This window comes from Carlito syrichta, unplaced genomic scaffold, assembly GCF_000164805.1.
Source record: "Carlito syrichta isolate Samal-C Ts95f unplaced genomic scaffold, Tarsius_syrichta-2.0.1 Scaffold57721, whole genome shotgun sequence".
Lineage (NCBI taxonomy): Eukaryota > Metazoa > Chordata > Mammalia > Primates > Tarsiidae > Carlito > Carlito syrichta.
Window position 1 is genome coordinate 23,562 of NW_007001817.1, and position 19,642 is coordinate 43,203.

The 19,642-nt window shown below is 43.7% G+C and overlaps 1 protein-coding gene across 1 annotated transcript in view; it reads left to right on the forward strand.

Annotated features, from left to right (window-relative positions):
• Nucleotides 1-19,642, forward strand: part of NLRP11 (NLR family pyrin domain containing 11) — a 30,381-nt gene that overhangs the window by 2,708 nt on the left and 8,031 nt on the right. Inside the window, exons 2-5 of the mRNA XM_008050060.1 lie at nucleotides 5,790-7,362; nucleotides 8,122-8,283; nucleotides 13,295-13,462; nucleotides 17,489-17,659. Coding sequence (XP_008048251.1) covers nucleotides 5,790-7,362; nucleotides 8,122-8,283; nucleotides 13,295-13,462; nucleotides 17,489-17,659 — 2,074 coding nt within the window. The remainder of the gene's footprint in view (nucleotides 1-5,789; nucleotides 7,363-8,121; nucleotides 8,284-13,294; nucleotides 13,463-17,488; nucleotides 17,660-19,642) is intronic.

Sequence of the window (19,642 nt, forward strand, 5' to 3'; positions counted from 1 at the left end):
TCGGGCTGGGTGCAGTGGCTCAAGCTTGTAATCCCAGCACTTTGGGAGGCCAAGGCGGGAGAATTGCTTGAGCCCAGGAGCTCAAGACCAGGCAACATAGTGAGACCTTGTCTCCGCCAAAAAATTTAAAAATTAGCCGGAAGTGGTGGCACATGCCTGTAGTCCCAGGTACTCAGGAGCTGGAGGAGGGAGGATTGTCTGAGCCCAGGAGGTCAAGGCTGCAGTGAGTTGTGATCATACCACTGCACTTCAGCCTGGGCACCAGAGTGAGGCCTCGACTTAAAAAAATAAATAAATAAACATGAAAATACATAAAGCTTCAAATAATAGGTCCTGTTGAGGTCTGCCTTTTCCCCTCAAGGAGTCCAGGGGGTCGTGTCTACCTCACTAACTCCTGGCATGTATATTATCCTATGAAAAGTCTCACTCACTTCTGCAATGTGGTCTGGTCAGTACATGCTATTTTTCTGAGGGTGAAGTCACAAGCCTCTTGTAGTGTGCGTGGTAACAGCCCAGTGCCTCAGAAATGACGCTTTATTCTAGTAGCTTCCTAGATAGGCAGTAGTGGGGAAAAAAAACAAAACCCGAGAACTCTCCCTGTGTGTGTCTTCTCAGACTCCCCCTTGGCTCAGACCATAGACATTTGAGTCGCCTAGACCTCAACCTCAGGTGTGTTTAATCAGGTGAAACGCTGGCAAAGCTTCTTTTTGCTTTTTTTTTTTGAGTAGGGATCTCACTGTGTTGTGCAGGCTGGAGTGCAGTGACACCATCACGGCTCACCACAGCCTCAACCTCCTGGACTCAGACAACCTCCTGCCTCAGCCTCTGGAATAGCTGGGACTAAAGGCACGCACTGCTATGCCTGGCTATTGTTTTATTTTTTTTGTTTTTGATAGAGACAAGGGCTTGCTATGTTGCCCATGCTGTTGTCAAACTCCTGGGCCCAAACAATCCTCCCACCTCGACCACCCAAAGTGCTGGGATTATAGGCGTGAGCCACCATCCCTGACCTTTTGAATGTGAAATTATACAGACTCACTATGTAAGAAAACAAGAAACAAGGACGTGTCAGAAATGGATCAATCCAAGGAAGTAGCAGACAGGTAGGCTGAGCAAGTCTAGAGGTCTGATACATGGCAGGAGGACAAGAGTTCACACGAATGTATGATATGGGGATTCTTGTCAAATACATAGCTTTTAACTACTCTTGTCACACAGAAATGTGGCTGTGTGAGATGACAGATGTGCTAATTTGCTCCGCTAGTGTGACTATTTCACTATCCATATGTGTCTCATAATGGCATGTTATAAACCTCAAATACACACAATAACATTTATTTTAAAAGAGTCATCATTTAAAACCACACCTTCAAGATGTAACTAGGGTTAATAGTTTACCCTAAACATCCGTTAGGTCCTTATTAGTAGGAGCATAGTGACTTCTCAAGAAAATGTTTTTATGTGACTGTCCGAATTTAGAAGTAAAATGAAATAAAATGGAAGAAACTGGACTGTAGAGTTCTGGACCTTCAGTGTTTCTTCTAATATTGAGGAGAAAAGTTATAAAATACTAAGCTGCTGAAACTTTTGTGTCTTCCTGGTTAAAATATTATAGTATGTTGGTTCTTCCAGGCCATGAGCATGGAATATTTTCCATTTGTTTGTGTCATTTTTTGACTTCTTTGAGCAGTGTTTTTTAGTCCTCGTTGTAAAGATCATTCACTTCTCTGGTTAGGAAGATACTGAGGTGTTTCATTTTTTGTGGCTATTGTGAATGGGATTGTGCTTTTTATTTGCCTCTCTGCTTGTTGGCGTATAAGAATGCAACTGTCTTTTGCATGTTTATGTTGTACCCTGAGACTTTGCCAAAGTCCCTTATCAGTGCAAGGAAGTTTTTGACAGATTCTCTTGGGTTTTCGAGGTATAGAATCATATCATCAGCAAAGAGGGATAACTTGACTTCCTCTTTTCCTATTTGGATACCCCTGATTCATTCTCTTGTCTGATTGCCCTAGGACTTCCAATACTATGTTGAACAGGAGGGATGAGAGTGGCAGCCTTGTCTGGTTCTGGTTTTCAGGGGAAATGCTTCCAGTTTCTGGCTGTTTAGCAATACATTGACTGTGGGTTTATCACAGATGGCTCTTACTATTTTGAGGTATGTTCCCTTAGCACATAACATCAATAGGGGTGCCTGATCTCAAACCAGGTGATGTGGGGACCAAAGCAAGGCCCAGACTTTACCTGTATGATGATCACTTGTATACTGCCTCACCATGACAGATGGGTTTCTTTGTTCCCTTTGCCTCCTCCCTCCTTTCCATTGTTATGTACCTTTTATGTCCTCGAAGTTCCTCTCATTGGCTTTTGACGGCAATCATGCACATTGTGTTTGGACTCATTTCTGTATCCAGACCTGGACAAAGCTTGTGCACACCCCTGTCCCCAGAGTCCCCAGCAACCATTTCATCCTCTTAGTTAACTGGACACTTCATTGCTGCCTCCCAATCTAAACCCCAAAAGGATTCATGGGAATCCTTAATGTCTATTTTGCTAAGACTACTTGAATGTCTTTTTTTTTTTGAGTTGGGGTTCTCACTGTGTCACCCAGACTGGAGTTCGGTGGCACAGTCAGGGTTCACTGCAGCCTTCACCTCTGGACTGAGGTGATCCTTACTGTCTCCTGAGTAGCAGAACTTCAGGTGTGTACCACCATGCCTGCCTAATAAAAAAATTTTTTTTTGTAGAGATGGGGTTGCCCAGGCTGGTTTCAAACCCCTGGGCACAAGAGGTCCTCCCACCTCAGCTTCCCAAAGTGCTGGGATTGCAGGTGTGAGCCACCACACTGGGCCTTGAATGTCTGTACACAAACAAAAACTTGACTGGACAAAATACTCACCAGTCACTCCTTATAATATTGTATACATTGCTTCCATGCCTTCTGGCATTGAATCTTTTTGGAGAAATCCAAAAGATGTTGAAAGTTTTTTTTCCCCATATGTTTTCCTCCTGCTGAATCCCCTCCCTTCCACTCCCCTTCCTTCCCTCCTTCCTTCTCAGAGTCTCACTCTGTCACCCAGGCTGGAGTGCAGTGGCACGCTCATGACTCACTGCAGCATCAACCTCCTGGACTCAGGCCATTCTTTTGCCTCAGCCTCCCAAGTAGCTGGGACTACAGGTGCATATCACCATGCCCGGCTATTATTTTTATTTATTGTAGAGGCGAGGTCTCACCGAGTTACCCAGCCTGGTCTCAAACTCCTGGGCGCAGTCAAACCCCCACCCACTCACCTCCCAAGGTGCTGGGATGACAGGCATGAGCCACTGCACCCAGTCTTGTATTCACCTTTTTCTTCGGTTCTCCATATAAGTGAAATCATGAAGTATTTGTCTGTGTCTGGCTTATTAGACTTTGCATAATGTCCTTCGGGTTTATCTATGTTTTCAAAAATGGTGGGATTTCTTTCTTGATTAAGGTTGATTAATATTCCATTGCATGTGAATCTCACATTCTCTTCGCTCATTCATCTGTCATTGGGCACTGGAGTTGTTTCCATGTCTTTGCTCTTGTGGATAATATTGTCATGATCATGTGAGTGCAGAGGTCTCTTCAAGACAATGATTTCATTTCCTTTGTCTGTGTCCTTGGACATGAGATTACTTGCCCACATGGTGTTTGTATTTTAAACTTTTTTGAGGAACTTTTGTACTGTTTTCCATAATGGCTATGTCAATGTATATTCCTGCCAACGGTGTACAGAGGGTTCCTTTCCACATCCTTGCCAACGCTTATCTTTTGTCTTTTTTTATAATATTCATCCTAGCATATGGACGGTGAGATCTCCCTGTGGCTCCATTCCATGGATTTTATACCCATATCCTTTGATATTGTAGTGCTGATCCCTGATAGTGTAATTGGTCTCGTGACTATTTCTCTGTGCTTAAGGTAGGACAGATCTATTAATCTGTGTTGAGACTACCAAATCTTTTCTTCTGCTGTGTGCCATCTATTCATCCATCTAGTGAATTGTGTCTCGAATAGTGTGTATTTACTTCAGAGTTGCCATCTGATTCTTCCATCTGATTCTTATGTATATTCTTTATGCATGACAAATAATGTTCATTGTAAAATTTAACCATAAAATCCTTAGCTCTTAATTTCAAAAGCTAGTTTACATCTGGTTGTGTGTCTATGGGCCTTTTTAAAAATATATATATTTTTTTGAGTTGGAGTCTCACTCAGTCGCCCAGACTGGAGTGCAGTGGCCACTCCCAGCCACCGCAGCCTCGACCTGCTGGGCTCCGGTGATCCTTTTGCCTCAACCTTCCAGTAGCTGGAACTACAGGCGCACGCTACCACACATGGCTCATTTTTTGATTTATTGTAGAGATGAGTTCTCACCTGCCCAGGCAGGTCTTGAATCCACGGGGTCAGGCAATCCACTCACCTCAGCCTCCCAAAGCACTGGGATTACAGGCTGAGCCACCAAGCCTGGCATTAAAATATATTTTTAATTGACAATTGTATATGTGTATGAGCATTGTGTGATCTTTTCTGTATGTTTGCTTACATTGTGGTATGACTAACCCAAGCTAATTAACAAATCTATCACTCATGCACTTATTTGTGGGTGTGTGTATCAAACTAAAATGTCTTCTGTACAGCCAAGGAAACAGTTACTAAAGAGACAACCCATGGATTGAGAGAAACTATTTGCAAACCATATGTCTGATAAGGGGCTAAAGCTCAAAATATTTACATTACTCAGTTCAATGGCAAGAAAACAACCCAATCAGAAAAATGAGCAAAGGGCCTATATAGACATTTCTCAGAATATTTTTTTTTCTTGATCATGGACCATGGTTTTCTGGTTCTCTGCATTTAGATTTTTTTTATTGTATAAGAGGGGCCCAAAATACTCTGGAATTTATTTATTAAAAATTGTGTATTTATTCTTCTATGTTTAAACTTTAGTCACCTTCAAGGTACTCCCCAGTGGATGCAATACACCTATCAAGATGCTTTTTCTACTACTCAAAACAATTCTTGAACTCATTCACTTTGATGCCTTTTGGTGCTTCTGCTGTTTTTTTGTTTTACCTCTTGCTCATTGGTAAAACATTTCCCTTTGAGAATCTTTTTCATCATGGGAAACCAAAAAAAAAAAAAATACATTTGCTCAGGGTGTGATTGGGTGAATAGAGAGGGTGGGGCATGGGGTTCATGCTGTTTTGGGTCAAAAACTGCTGAACACTCAGTGTGGTGTGGGCAGGTTGTTCCTGTAAATCACCCACCATGCAATGGGCAAATGTGTTGAAAGAATCTCCAAAAAATTTTGCTGAAGCTGAGTGCAGTCTCTCACAACAACGCATGCTGATCCATGGGTGCTGTGGGTTCCTAGATACTCATCTAGAGGGGGAAGCCTGTCCTACAGGCGACCCATCCTCCAAAAGATAATTCTCAGGTTTTTTGGGTCCCCCCCTTGTATAAAATCTGAAGAATCACAAAAGAGAAAAGAACTAAGTCCTTGTTGCCAAGATAATTCAATATATTGTTAACTGACAATTGGAAGTCCTTCAAGGATGACTAAGCCATCGATCTGCTGGTTCGGTTGTATGGATGAACAGATTTCCTCATATCTGTATCTCTGTGATGAATGGTACTAAGTTAAAAAGCTCTTATTTTTATGTTACTGACATTTACTGTAACTATGAAAACAGTGTGAAATTGCTTTTACATCTTAAATGTGTATCTTTGCTCTGTCTTCTGCCTGTACTCACTGGCTTAGGTAGTGAAAAGATGCACAAAGTGCTCATGAAGGAAAAATTCATGCTCCAGTGGGAAAAATCCCCCTTGGAAGAATTCCATCATCAATTCTTCTGTGAAGTTGCCATGGACGTCTTCTATGTTCTTCAACTGGCAATTGATCCTCATGACTCTTACCCCAAAGAGAATCTTAATATACTCCTGACGGGACACGCAGCAGCTGGGAAATCCATGATTGTCAAAATGGCGGTGTTTCAGTGGGCCAGTGACAGTGGAAACATGTGGAAGGGCAGGATCTCCTACGTGGTTCACCTCACGGCTCACGAAATGAACCAGATGACCCACAGTAGCTTGGTAGAGCTGATCTCCAAGAACTGGTCCGAGGGTCCGGCCCCGATTGCAGACATCCTGTCTGACTCCCGGAGGCTCCTGTTTATCCTTGAGGACTTGGACAACATGAGTTTCACCGTGAGCACGGAAAAATCTTTTCTGTGCAGTGACAGCAGAGAGCAGGTCCCGGTACCGGTTCTCCTGGCCAGTTTGCTGCAGAGAAAAATGGCTCCAGGCTCCTGGTTCCTCCTCACATCAAGGCCCATTGGCGAGGAGGCCCTCAAAGCATTCATGAAGCCGACAGATTGCAATGTGTTCCTGCAGCTCTCAGATGAAATGAGGCGAATATATTTCAACTTATTTTTCAAGGACAGCCAGAGGGCTGCAGCAGCCTTCAAGTTTGTCAACGAGAATGAGGTGCTTGTGGGTCTTTGCAGAGTCCCCATTCTATGTTGGATCACGTGTTCGGTGCTGAACCAACAGATGGACATGGGGGACAACATCCCCCTCTCCTACCAAATGCCCACAGATATCTATGCCCATTTCCTTGCCCGTGCATTGACGTCTGGGGCTGGAGTTCCCAGTGGTCAGTCCCCCCTTGTTCTCCTAAAGCGCCTGGGTGTGCTGGCAGTGGAAGGACTGTTTCAAAACACTCTGAATTTCAGTGTCGGAGACCTCAGCACTGTTGGGCTTACCGAGGCTGACGTCGGCATGTTGCAGGCCCTGAATATTCTTTTGCCCAGCAACAGTTGTGAAAACCATTACCAGTTCGCCCATGTGAACATCCAGGAGTTTTGTGGGGCCATAGGCTACCTGATGACAGTTGCTGATTGCCCCCTCCCCTCGGGTAATAAAGTGAACAAAGACAGTAGGGATCAGTACAATGACTTTGAACCCATCATCAATTTCATTTTTGGCCTCCTTAATGAGAGGAGAAGAAAGGTCCTGGAGACGTCCTTGGGCTGTCAACTCCCCATGGCAATTTGCTTCAAGGAGTACTTGCTGGCACAAATGCAGCAATTGGGTGATGAACTAAAAGCCATGGAGCACCACACGCCTTTGTTTTACTGTCTGTTTGAGAATCAGGAGGAAGAATTTGTGAGCCAGATGATGGGCTTTTTCTCGGAGGCTACCATTTATATCCAAGCCAACAGAGACCTGATGGTGTCGTTATACTGCCTGAAGCACTGCTGTTCTCTCCGGAAACTTAAGCTGAGTGTTCACATCTTTGGAGACAAGGAGTTTGCTGGGAAACTAACTCCTAGGTGAGTCTTTAAAAAAGAATTGTTTTTCTTTTTGCAGTATTCCCAATTCTAGAACTTGTTGACCGTGACAAGATGAACTCAAGGCTACACAGAACTGGAATTCCAATCTTGGTTCTAATTGGACCAATATTCTAAAACTCTTTCTGCTTCATCTCATCCTCAGGGTTTCTGAGTTAAATTTCAGCATTTTTGGCCAGGTGTGGTGGCTCACGCCTGTCGTCCCAGCACTTAGGGGGGCTGAGGTGGGAGGATTGTTTGAGCTCAGGTGTTTGAGACCAGCCTGGGCAAATTAGTGAGACCTCATCTCTACAAGTAATACTAATAATACTAATAATAAAATGAATTAAGTAAAACCCAGCATTGTTGACATTGGGGCCAAAGGACTCTGTGGTGGGGGCTGTATTGTGCATGGCGCCCTGTTTGGCAGCACCCTGGGACTCTGCCCTGGCCGGTAGCATGCCCTTTTTCCCACTGGTGACAGGAAAACACGTCTTCAGATGTTGCCCAGTGTCCACCCTGGGTGGCGAGATGGCCCCTAGTTGAGGACCCAGGTATGTTGGGCCAATACAGAGGCACCAGCTACCGCGGTGGACCTGGATATTGTTTCCATGCTTGGACATGTTTGTTTTCTTCCTTCCTGGTATTGTGTCTGAGTCAGGTACCGGGCACTCTCAAAAGACACCTTCCCAGAGGCATGGTTTTTCAAATCGCTGGAGTTGAATGACTCCCACTGGAGAATGCCACTTTCCTTCCCTGCAGTCAAATGAAGAGCCTGCTCTACTGGAGAGACACCTGCTCTCTGCTTCACACGATGGAGACACTCCGGGAGCTAGAAATCTGCAACAGCAACCTTGACGACACTTCAGAGAGAGTTTTGTCTAAGGCCCTGAGACACCCCGACTGTAAACTTGAAATGCTCTCGTAGGTATCATGTTGTTCTCTACCTTAGCATTTCCCCCAAGAGTAGCAGCAATCTCCTTTTCCTGCTCTAGGGGAAGCCTATATGTGAGGAAATACTTATCCCCACGATGAAAAGGAATTCAGGGAATAGGAATGAAGGCAGGGGAACATACGTGATGCTGTAAAGGGCTGCTGGGCGTGGGGAAGTCCTGAAGTCCTGGGTAGTTATTTCAGAACATAAAAGGCAATTGATTCCAGGACTGACGAAACACAAGTTGTTCAGGTGAAAGGAAGTGATCTCATTTTGGGTTTTGTACAACCCCATGTCCGGAAACCTCTCCCCACAAGATGGGTTGAAGCACATGAGGCTTAAGTTTTTTTCTTTTCCTTTATCCTTTCTAATTTTGAGTTGGTGTCTCACTCTGTCACCCAGGCTGGAGTGCAGTGGCACATTCATGGCTCACTGCAGCCTCACCCTCCTGGGCTCAGGTTTTCCTCCTGCCTCAGCCTCCCAAGTAGCTGGGATTATAGGCTCACATCCAGCTAATTTTTTAAATTTTATTTTTTGCAGAGATGGGGTCTTTCTTTTTTTCAAAATTAACTTATTATAAAGATGTGGGGCACAATTCAGGGTTAGGTAAACAAACATTGATTTGCAGGTACCCTTGTTGATGAGGTATACCCCTCTCTCCCCTAGCAGTTTCCCTCAACTGCCAATCCCAGCCCCCCTCCCCTGATGGTTTCCCACTACTGCCAATGGCTTTCTTATAGTATTATAATTGTTCAAGGTCTGCTTATGAGTGAGAACATATAGTACTCTGTTCTTTGTTTCTGTTATAGATCACTCAATATGATCGACTTCAAATCCATCCAAGTTGTTGTGAAGCCCATATGTTTGCCCTTCTTTATGGCTGCGTAATATTTCATTGTGTATATGTACATTTTTTTAATCCAGTCCAGCTTCAATGGGCAACATGATTGGTGCCATGTTTTTGCTATTGTGAATAGAGCTGCAACCAACATATGTGTGCAGCTATCTTTTTTGTAGAATGATTTGAGTTCCGCTGGGTGTATTCCCAATAGGGGAATTGCTGGTCATATGGAAGGTCAATTTTTAGTTCTTTCAGAAACCTCCACACCATCTTCCAAAGAGGTTGCACTAGTTTGCATTCCCACCAGCAGTATAGAAGCATTCCATTTTCTCTGCATCCTCGCCAGCATCTGCTGTTGTTTGCATTGTGATTGACGGCCAATCTTACTGGGGGTAGGTGGTATCTCAATGTGGTTTTGATTGGCATTTCTCTGATGTGGTCTTATGTTGCTGAGGCTGGTCTCACACTCCTGGATGCAAGTGGCCCTCCCACCTTGGCCTCCCAAAGTGCTGGGATTATAGGTGTGGGCCACTGCACCCAACGAGGATTAACTTTCTGTGTTTACGACAAGGCTTGAGGTGGGAAGCCTATGGCCGATAGCTCACTTTTCTGTACTTCTCATCCGTCTTTAGTGTGTCTGTGACCAAGAGCTCTTGGTCACAAGGGCTGTTGAAGGTCCAGCCATCATGGCTGCCTCAAGGTAGGAAGCCACAGGAGGAAGTGGGAAAGGTGTATCTCTAGGCTCTGGGAACATCCTGATGGAGGCTTCTAGAACTCCTCCTCATGTCACTTCTGCTTGCCTCTCACTGATCTGTCCATCTTGTCATCACACAGTTTCCTAGAACTGACAAAGGGACATGGACATTGCCTCCGTGCTTGGAAGCAGTGGGCATGAGTAAGAAGTAGAGCTCTTCTAAGGAAGAGAGCAGACACGGTCAGGGCTGGAGTCGAGCAATTTCCTTCTCAGGAGTGCATTAGAGTCAGATGAAAGGATGGCTGCACTTGCCCAAACAGGGTCACTGGAAGAATGAACAGTTGTCTCCATTTCGAGGAGCTCAACAAGAAACACTGCTGATGATTCAGTCAGCCCATCGAATGGTGCAGAATGTTCCTGGGGTTCTGGCAGTCCAGTGGTTAGCTTTACTTTCTTTTTATTTCTTTATTTCCTTTTTTTTTTAGAGTCTCGCTCTGTCAGCCAGGCTGAGTGCAGTGGCACAATTATAGCTTACTGCAGCCTTGACCTCCTGGGTTCAAGTGAGCCTCCCACATCAGCCTCCAGGCATCCACCACCACACACAGTTAATTTTTAAATTATTTTTTCTAGAGACGAGGTCTCGCTATGCTGTCTGGGCTGGTCTTAAACTCCTGGGCTCAAATGAGCCACCTGCCTTGGCCTCCAAAATGCTGGGGTGACAGATGTCAGCCACCACACCTGACCTGATTAGCTTTGCTTTCATTCAAAAAGAATGCCTTCTTTCTGCCTCATTTGAGGTGCCAGTTGAGGCCCTTGGGATATATCTGTGGGGGGCGGGGTAGGAAATTCTCTGCTGTCTATCCAGTAAGATGGGAAATTGGCAAACATAAAAAGTGCATGCATTTCACAGTATAGTTTACAGCAATAGTGCTATGGGTAAAAAGAATAGCAAGAAAAGCAGTATAAGGGAGCAGCTGGTGGTAATATGGGGGCTCTGGTAATAACCTCCACAGAGGATGTGATATTTCAACAGAGGTTCAAATGCAGTGGAGGCATGAGCTAAGTAAACAACTACTGGTCATCCCCTGGAAGAGGGGATATGTGGACCAAAGGCTTGATGTGTTCAGAGGCCCACATACTTAGACCAATGTGTGGGGGGAGGTATGGGGAAACAGCTCACAGTTGTACACAGTGAGATCATAGCATTGTAAACCAGCATTGGGACTGGATTTTCTGGAGTGAGGTGAGGAGTTTTCTGCAGAGATGCTTGCATTTTAAGAGACTTATTCTGAACACCATGCTAAAAATAGCAGATCAGCCTGAACACAGTAGCTCATGTCTGAAATCCCAGCACTTCAGGAGGCCAAAGTGGGTGGATTGCTTGAACCAGGAGTTCAAGACCAGCCTGGGTAACATAGTGAGACCTTGTCACTACAAAAAGAAATTGAAAAACTTAGCCAGGCCTGGTGTCTGTCGTCCCAGCTACTCAGGAGGCTGAGGTGGAAGGATTGCCTGAGCCCAGGAGACCGAGACTGCAATTGAGCTGTGATTGTGCACTCCAGCCTAGGCAACAGAGGGAGACCCCAACTAAAAAAAAAATCAAGACAACAGGGGCCAGGGTGGAACCAGGGAGCTCTGAGGAGACTGTTTCCACCTTCTGGGTGAGACTCCATGGTGCATCTGCTGAGGGTGTGGGCAGCAGAGGCTGGTGAGGGGCTGTCTCTGAGGGGTACTAGCAAGAAAAAAGCTCTTGGCTGGGCTGAGTGGATATGAGAGAGGAGTCTAGTGTTCCCAGGATCTCTGGGTGGAAAAGCAGCCCAGTGAGAGTCACCACTGGGTTGGGAAGATGTGGGACTGGAGCTGGAATTTGAGGGAGGTCCATCTAAGGCTGTTGATGTAACATTGAGAGGTCTGTTAGGCATCTGAATGGCAGGGTGGAATGTTCCCAAAGAGACGTGAAGTGCGGTGCCGTTAGTGTTTACATGTGTGCTATGGAAATACAAGGGGGGCCCAGAAAGAAGCGGAGTTTATTTATAGAGTTGTGCATTTATTCTCACATGGTTTACCTTCAATCACCTTCCAAGCACTCTCCATGTGATGCAACACCTCTCGAGATACTTTCCCCACTGCTCAAAATGGTTTTTGAATTCATCAATGCTGCTGCCTTTCTGTTTCTGCCGTTTTTTGTTGTTATTATTATTCTTATTGCTTCACCTCTTCCACATCAGCAAAACATTTCCCTTTGAGGGTTTTTCTCATCTGGAGAAACAAACCAGAAAAAGTCGCTTGGGTGTGCTCAGGTGAATAGGGAGGGTGGGGCATGGGGTCGTGCTGCTTTTGGTCTAAAACTGCTGAACACTCAGCATGGGGTGGGCAGGTGTGTGGTCGTGGTAGAAGGACCAATCACCTGTTTGCCACAACTCGGGATGTTTCTTCCACACATGGTGATGTGACCTTCTCAAACCTTCCACATAAAAACTTTGGTTGACCTTTTGAACTGGAGAAACAAATTCCCAGTATACAGCAAGGGGCTCGCATTCATGTCTCTCTCATCTTTCTTTCATGTCTCTCTCATCTCTTGCATCTCCCTTACCTCCCTTTCACATCTCTCTTGCCTCGCTTTCACATCTCTCTTGTTCATTGTGGGTTCCTAAATCTTCTCTCCATATGGCCCTTAAGGGGGTAATGATCAAACATGTTTCCCTCGTTTTGCTTCAACTTTCAAGGATATCATGGAAACTCTCTTTCCAGGTGAGTGGAGGAGTGGGGGTGATAGTGGTGGTTCACTCCATGACTGTGAAGCACTTTTAATTTTTCCATAAAATTGCAAATTGTTAATGTGTGCCAGATCCTGTGGATATAATGACCATACAGGGGGTGCCAAAAAAATGTATGGACATTTTATCTATGCATTACTTTTCCAAGAAGGATTGAATTACAGTAGCAATGTGTAGTATGACATTTACTCATCTGTGTTTCCACAATTTTCTTTGTCCTGGCTGTCACCTGGTGATGCTAGCATTCATTTGATTAACACCATCTTTTGAGTGAATGTCATACTTAAAATGTGTATATGTGATTTTTTGTTTGTTTTTGCTTTGTTTTCTGGCACCCCTTGTGTTATGGCTTTTGTTCCTACCATATAGAAAAGCATCGTTTAATTTTGCATGTGGACATGTGTTTTTTTAGTGTCCTACTCATGGACCCAGCTTACAGAAAGGTCAGAAAAGTAAACCTGTAAATAAGACCCAGAGGATGACTTCAAAGTCAACAGCCTGATCTTGGAATTAGCAGAAGTCCTTTGAGCTGACTAGGAACCTAAGATGGAGAGCAGTGTTGAGAAAACATTGAGTGCTCAGACTCTGTTCCACAATGAAGGAGGGTAGGCAGGAATAGCCACAGGAAAGATGCTCACACTCTGTGTGTGACCTTCACTGGACGTTTTGAACAATTTCTTCTTCTGCAGGTTGTCATACCTCTCAGCGGGGTCAGATTTTGATGACGTGTTTAAGGCCGTGGTTCATAACCAGAATCTGCACTGTCTGAGCCTGAACTGTATGACCATCTCCCTAAGGATGTTTTCCCTTCTGCATGAGGTCTTGAGCCACCCATTGTGCAGCATACGTCATCTGAGGTGAGTCAGTCTCCGCTGAATGCTTGGGTGTGAGAGGGAGGGGCCAGGTGGAGGGGAGAGAAGAGGTGCTGGTTAAATAATGCTGCCTACTCCCAGCCTTGATGCCACCTGTTTCTTGAAGATTTTTAGTATGTGGTTCGTTTCTCTCTCACCATTGTTGTTCCTGTCATCTTGGTTGATTTCAGTTTCTACAACAATCTTCTGTATAACTTGGCTTCTCACACCCTTGTCCTATACATCTTTAAATGATCTAGTTCATTTGCTCATTTTGAGGCAAAGACTACCCTGGTCACATCCTGGAGAAATACTCTCTGATGAAAATATTATATAGGCAACAAAAATAGTTTAAAAGGACATCAAAAAGTAAAAGGAAGCAGGTGAAATTAATTTTAATAATAACACAAAGTATCCAATTATAGCAATATGTAATTAATATAAAAACGATTGAGATTTAACATTTTTTTGTATAAGGACTTCAAAATCTAGTGTGTATTTTATACTCATAGAACATTACCATTCTGATGGTAAATTTTCATTAGAAATATTTAACTTCTATTTTGATTTTATAAAACATACAACTGAAAAAAATTTTTGGCTGGGCAGAGTAGTTCATACTTTAATGCCAACACTTTGGGAGGCCAAGGCAGGAGAGCTTGGAGCCAGGGGTTCAAGCCCATTCTGGGAAACATAGCAAGACCCAATCTCGATAGAGAGGTAGGTAGGTAGGTAGGTAGGTAGGTAGATAGAGAGATAGAGAGATAGATAGGTAGATAGGTAGATAGGTAGTTAGCTACATGGTAAGCTGAGCTACCTACCATGGTAGGCTGAGGGATCACTTGAGTCCAAGAGTTGGAGGCTGCAGTTAGCTATGATCACACCACTGTACTCCAGCCTGGGTGACAGAGTGAGAACTTATCTCTTAAAAAAACTCACATGCCAAAGGAGGTCTACACATACTTAAGTCTTCCAGTAACTTGAGAATCAACTTTTAAATTTAAGATAATGAAAACCTTAAAAAAGTAGGGATTCAGGGCCTCAGGCATGCTACTCCAGCTTTTGGTAGTCGATAGCTGTATTTGCCAGTGACTCCAATACTGGACAACTCAGCCCTGCACATTATTTACAATAACCACATTTCATCTGTGCTCTCATTTTCAACATCGTGTTCCAACAGTACTTTGTGTCTCCTCCAGCCACTTTGCCTCGTAAACACATGCATTCACTTTTTTTTGGGGGGGTGAGTCCAAGATCTCACTCTGTCCCCTATGTTGGAGTGCAGTGACATGATCACAGTTCATTGCAGCCTCAACCTCCTGGGCTCAGGTGATCCTCCTGCTTCAGCGTCCCAAGTAGCTGGAACTACAAGTGTGCACCACCACACTTTTATTTACTTTTATTTTTGTGAGACAAGATCTCACTGCATTGCTCAAGCTGGTCTTGAGCTCCTGGGCTCAAGCAATCCTCCTGGACAGATATGAGCCACCACGCAACCACTTTTTAATTCTCCTGGGGCTTCAGCCATTGTACCAGCAACTTCCCATTGGCTTTCCCTTTCCACCTTCCTCACTTTCCTTCTGATGCAGTTTGAATTTCATGGTCCTCTGTGGTCATTGCCTTACGTCATCTCACTCAGCCTTCTTTCTTTCCATCATGTTGTCCTGGCTAAACCCCAACTCTACTGCCACTTTGGGTTGGCCCCACCCAACCTCCATTCTGAAACACGTATTTCACTTGGGCTTTGGTTTTCCCTGATCCTCACTTCTCCCTCTTGGTCTCCTTTACTTGTTTCTGATCTTCCTGAACTCTGATCTCTGGGATGTTTCCTAGCGTCTCAACATCTTCTCATCCTGTGAATTGTCATTTATGGTTTGAAGTGGTCTCCATATGCAGAAGACTCTCATGTGTATATTTACAGACATATTTATTGATTCTGGTTTCAGAATCTTGCTTAGGAAAATTCTAAACATAATTACTTTGATATTTAAATAGGCATTTCAAATACAAATTTTCTAATGGCTTGATTCAGATATATGAGGGGTTCCCTAAAAAATCCCATAATTTATTTATAAAAAATGTGTATGTATTCTTCCATGTTAAAACTACAGTCACTTTCAAAGGCCTCTCTGTTTGATGCAATACATCTATCAAGATGCTTTTTCCACTGCTCATAACCGTTTTGAACTCAATTTTGATGTCCTTTCAGTGTTTCTGCCGTTTTTTAATTTCCCTCTTCCACATCAGCAAAACTCTTCCCTTTTGAGGACTTTTTAAAATCCCTGAAACAAGAAAAAAGTTGCCAGGGCGAGATGAGATGAAAAGGGAGGGTGGGGCATGGGGGACATGTGGTTTTTGTTCAAAAATGGCTGAACACTCAGCACAGTGTGGGCAGGTGTGCTTGTAATGCCCATCATGAAATGGGCAAACTCATTGAAACAATCTAAAAAAAATTCACAAATGCTAAACACAGCCTCTTATGACAACAATCGCTGCTACATGGATGCCAACAGGTTCCTAGAACACTTACCTAGTGGGGAAACCTGCACAACAAGGGACTACCCTCAAAAGATAATTCTGGACCCCCTCGTAATAATAGACATATCGTTAGAACAGAGTCATTGGACTCCTCCCTTGTCCCCTGCTGGTAAGCATGGTCAGTCAACCCACTGCCATCTCTGGCTGGAACTATTTCAGCATTGCCCCACGTGTTTTCTTGTTCCCGCCTTTGCTTGCTACATGGAAGAGAGAGTGTGGATGGATGCCTTTTATTCAGTTTTCAGTTTAAGTTCAATCTTAAGACTCTTCTGTCCTTCAGTCTTCAAACCGTCTATGGCTTCCCCTTTAATTCCAGACAGGGTATCATTTCGTTATGGGTGGCCTGCCTAACCCTCTGGCCTGTCTCCTGCACATCTCCTGTTCATGTCCTCTGTGGTGGCTGGACTATGCTTATCTCGGGTCTTTATGACACCAAGCTGCCTCCTGTGTCAGACACTTGTGTTAATTTCCTCTGCCAGAGATTCTCTTCCCCCAGAGACTGAGGGATTGAAATTTCATGGGCTTCTGCTAAATTCTGCCTTATTACTTAGAACTTCTCTCATCGATGGTTTCATGCAGAAATAGAACACTGCCTTCCCTCTGTCTGCAACTTACTTTTTTTTTTTTATAAAGAACTGAGTGTCTACAAGGCATATTACACATCCATTTCTTTTTTTATGGTGTTGGAATTTCATATTTCTTTCAGTTCTCTGCTGAATCCCAGGAACCTAGTGCCATGTCTGAAATAAAATGGATGCCATTTGTTAGCTGATTGACTGACAGTTAGCAAAGTTCTCATTAAAGAAGTGAATGTCGAGTGATGAGCTGGAGAAGTGGGACAGCAAAGCATGAAGTTATCTTGGAAAAGTTTGTTTTAAAAGTCCATTTTATCTACTTATTTATTTGTTTTTTAGACCTGGTCTTGCTCTGACACCCACTCTGGAGTACAGTGGCATGATCGTAGCCCACTGTGGCCCTAAACCCCTGAGCCCAAACAATCCTCTTGCCTCAGCCTCTCCAGTGGCTGGGACTACATGTGTGCAACAGTATGCCCAGCTAATTTTTTAAAAAAGTTATGACTGGGTGCTGTGGCTTATGCCTGTAATCCCCGCACTTTGGGAAGATGAGGCAAGAGGATTACTTCAGCCCAGGAATTCGAGACCAGCATGGGCCACATAGTGAGACCTGTCCTGCAAAAAAAAAAAAATAGCCAGGCATGATGGTGCATGTCTTTAGTTCCAGCTGCTCAGGAGGCTGAGGCAGGAAGATTACTGGGCCTAAGAGGTGGAGGATGTGGTGAGCCGTGATGGTGCCACTGCACTCCAGCCCGGACTGCAGAGCAAGACTCCAACTAAAAAAAAAAAGTAGAGGGAACCATTTATTTCCTGTTTTAAGTAGATGGCATCTTACTTGGTTGGCGCTGATTTTATTTAAAAGAGGGTCAGCTTAGAACACTGGGCAGCCCCCTTTCATCAATATGAATTCCTCTTACAGCTTGATGAAATGCGGTCTGCAGCCTATTGTGTGTGGAGAGATTGCCTCATTCCTTGTCAACAGCCAGAATCTGAGAAAACTGACCTTATCCAACAACCCCCTGAGTCACGATGGGGTAAAAATACTGTGTAATGCTTTGCTGCAGCCAGAGTGCGCTCTCAACTCGCTGGTGTGAGTCAACTAAGAAACGCCTTCCATGAAGATGTTCTGACTTGAGTGTAATGTCTGAGCATGTAGTCAGACTTCAAGAGAGGAGGAAAGTGAAACCAAGTATGGGGTTTGATAATGCTGTTCATGAACCATCCTAGAAAAAGTGCTGCATACCTCATTGGGAATATCACTACAGTCACTCCCAAAGTACTCCCCTGGGAAGCTAAGCTCCAACACCAGTTGCCTAGTCCACACATCAGAGCAATTTTGGAATTCATTTTCTGGAATGGTAATTGTTGAGGTCTAACAAGTTGGGAAACTTGCCACTGTGCTTACATTGACTGCATTATACAAATAACTGTATCGGAATACCCTCCTTCCTCACCTGATCTGGCCCCCAATGAATTTTTCTTTACCTAAAGATAAAGGAAATATTGGAAAGCCTTTGACTGACATTCAGAGCACCAAGGGTAATATGATGATGGCTCTGATGACCATTCCAGAAAGAGTTCCAAAATTGGTTTGATGGGTGGACTGGGCACGGGTGTCAGTGTATAGCTTTCCAAGGGGAGTACATCAAAGGTGACTGCAGTGATGTTCAGTAGTCATTTATGGAGCACTTTTTTGGGGGGGTGAGAAATCAGAAGTTTACTAAGAAGACAGAAAAACTCCCAAGAGGGAGAGTTACCCCAAAGAGGATTGCCCTGGAGCACTTTCTCTAGGATGAGTTTATGAACTTGTTGATCCTCATAGAGCAGCTGAAATCACCCAGTCCTTGGAGTTAGGTCTGGGTTAATATTCTGGATGGACCACAAACTTGCAACTCAATGTTGGCAAAAATGTGCTTAGATTTTTTTTCAATGTGCATTTCCCAATTTGGAGAATGGGGTCACAACACTACCAAACTCAAGACTTTATGAAGAGAGTTAAATAGGGTATTATGGTGATTCCTAAAAAAAATCAGCCCCTGAGCTACAGTAACTGGCTGTATAAGAGCAGGGAAACTATATGGTTATTTGAACCACAAGCACATAACCTGGGTATCATGCAGCATAGATATCATGAAGAACATGGGAGGAAGGGCAAGGGAGGGAAGGGGATTTTGGCATTTGATTGCCTTGAAATAGGAATTCATTTTCTTCTAACTTCTGCTTCTTTCAAGATGGTGGGTGGTAGGCTCTTCTTGTGTCTTTACTTCACGTTTTAGTTATGTAACCTGGTCTTTCTCTGCTCTGGAAACATTGCTAGGAAAGCAATTTCAGATGGTTGGGACATGGGAAACATGGCCAAAAAATGAAAAAAGGAAGGCACAATGGTACAAAAACAAAAAAGGTGGGAATTTGCAAGAATGTCCAGAAAACAAGACAGAATAAGTAGTCAGATGTATTTAGGAACACAGTCCCCTGTCTGTAGTTTCAAACCCTGGAAAGATCAAAGCATGAAGCAGGTTTTTTTCTTTGTTTTCTTTTCCAGAATTTACTAGTTTCCAAAACATGACAATCCAAACTGGAACAAGTCTTTTTATATTTTTCATTTCTGTGTTTTTCTATACAACTATTCATATTTGATTGTGGGGTGACATCATGAATTCCTATTTGTGCTACATAAGTATAGAATTGCTTTTAAAATCTCAGATAGGTCTAGGATATATTTCACCCCTCCCATGAGTGATTGTCAATATGAACTAATTGTATATTATAAAAGAAGGTATCCTTAATTCTTTTTATTATTATTATTATAGGGATGTGAGGTACATGTCAGGTAAGGCATTTCTATGCCTAAAAGCAGTGAAAAAATCAAAGTAGCATGAGGGAAAGGTCTGGTAAAGGTTAAGTTTATGGTCATGACCAAATCTGATAGCTGGAAAATCATAACCCAAGGAGTTGACAGTGATGGTTTCTAAAAAGTTTTACAGGGCATTCCATTTGCTTATTCTTAGTTTTTGCTTTTATACATAATTTTAAATGCTAATCAGAAGTTGCTATACAGATAAGAATATTGCCC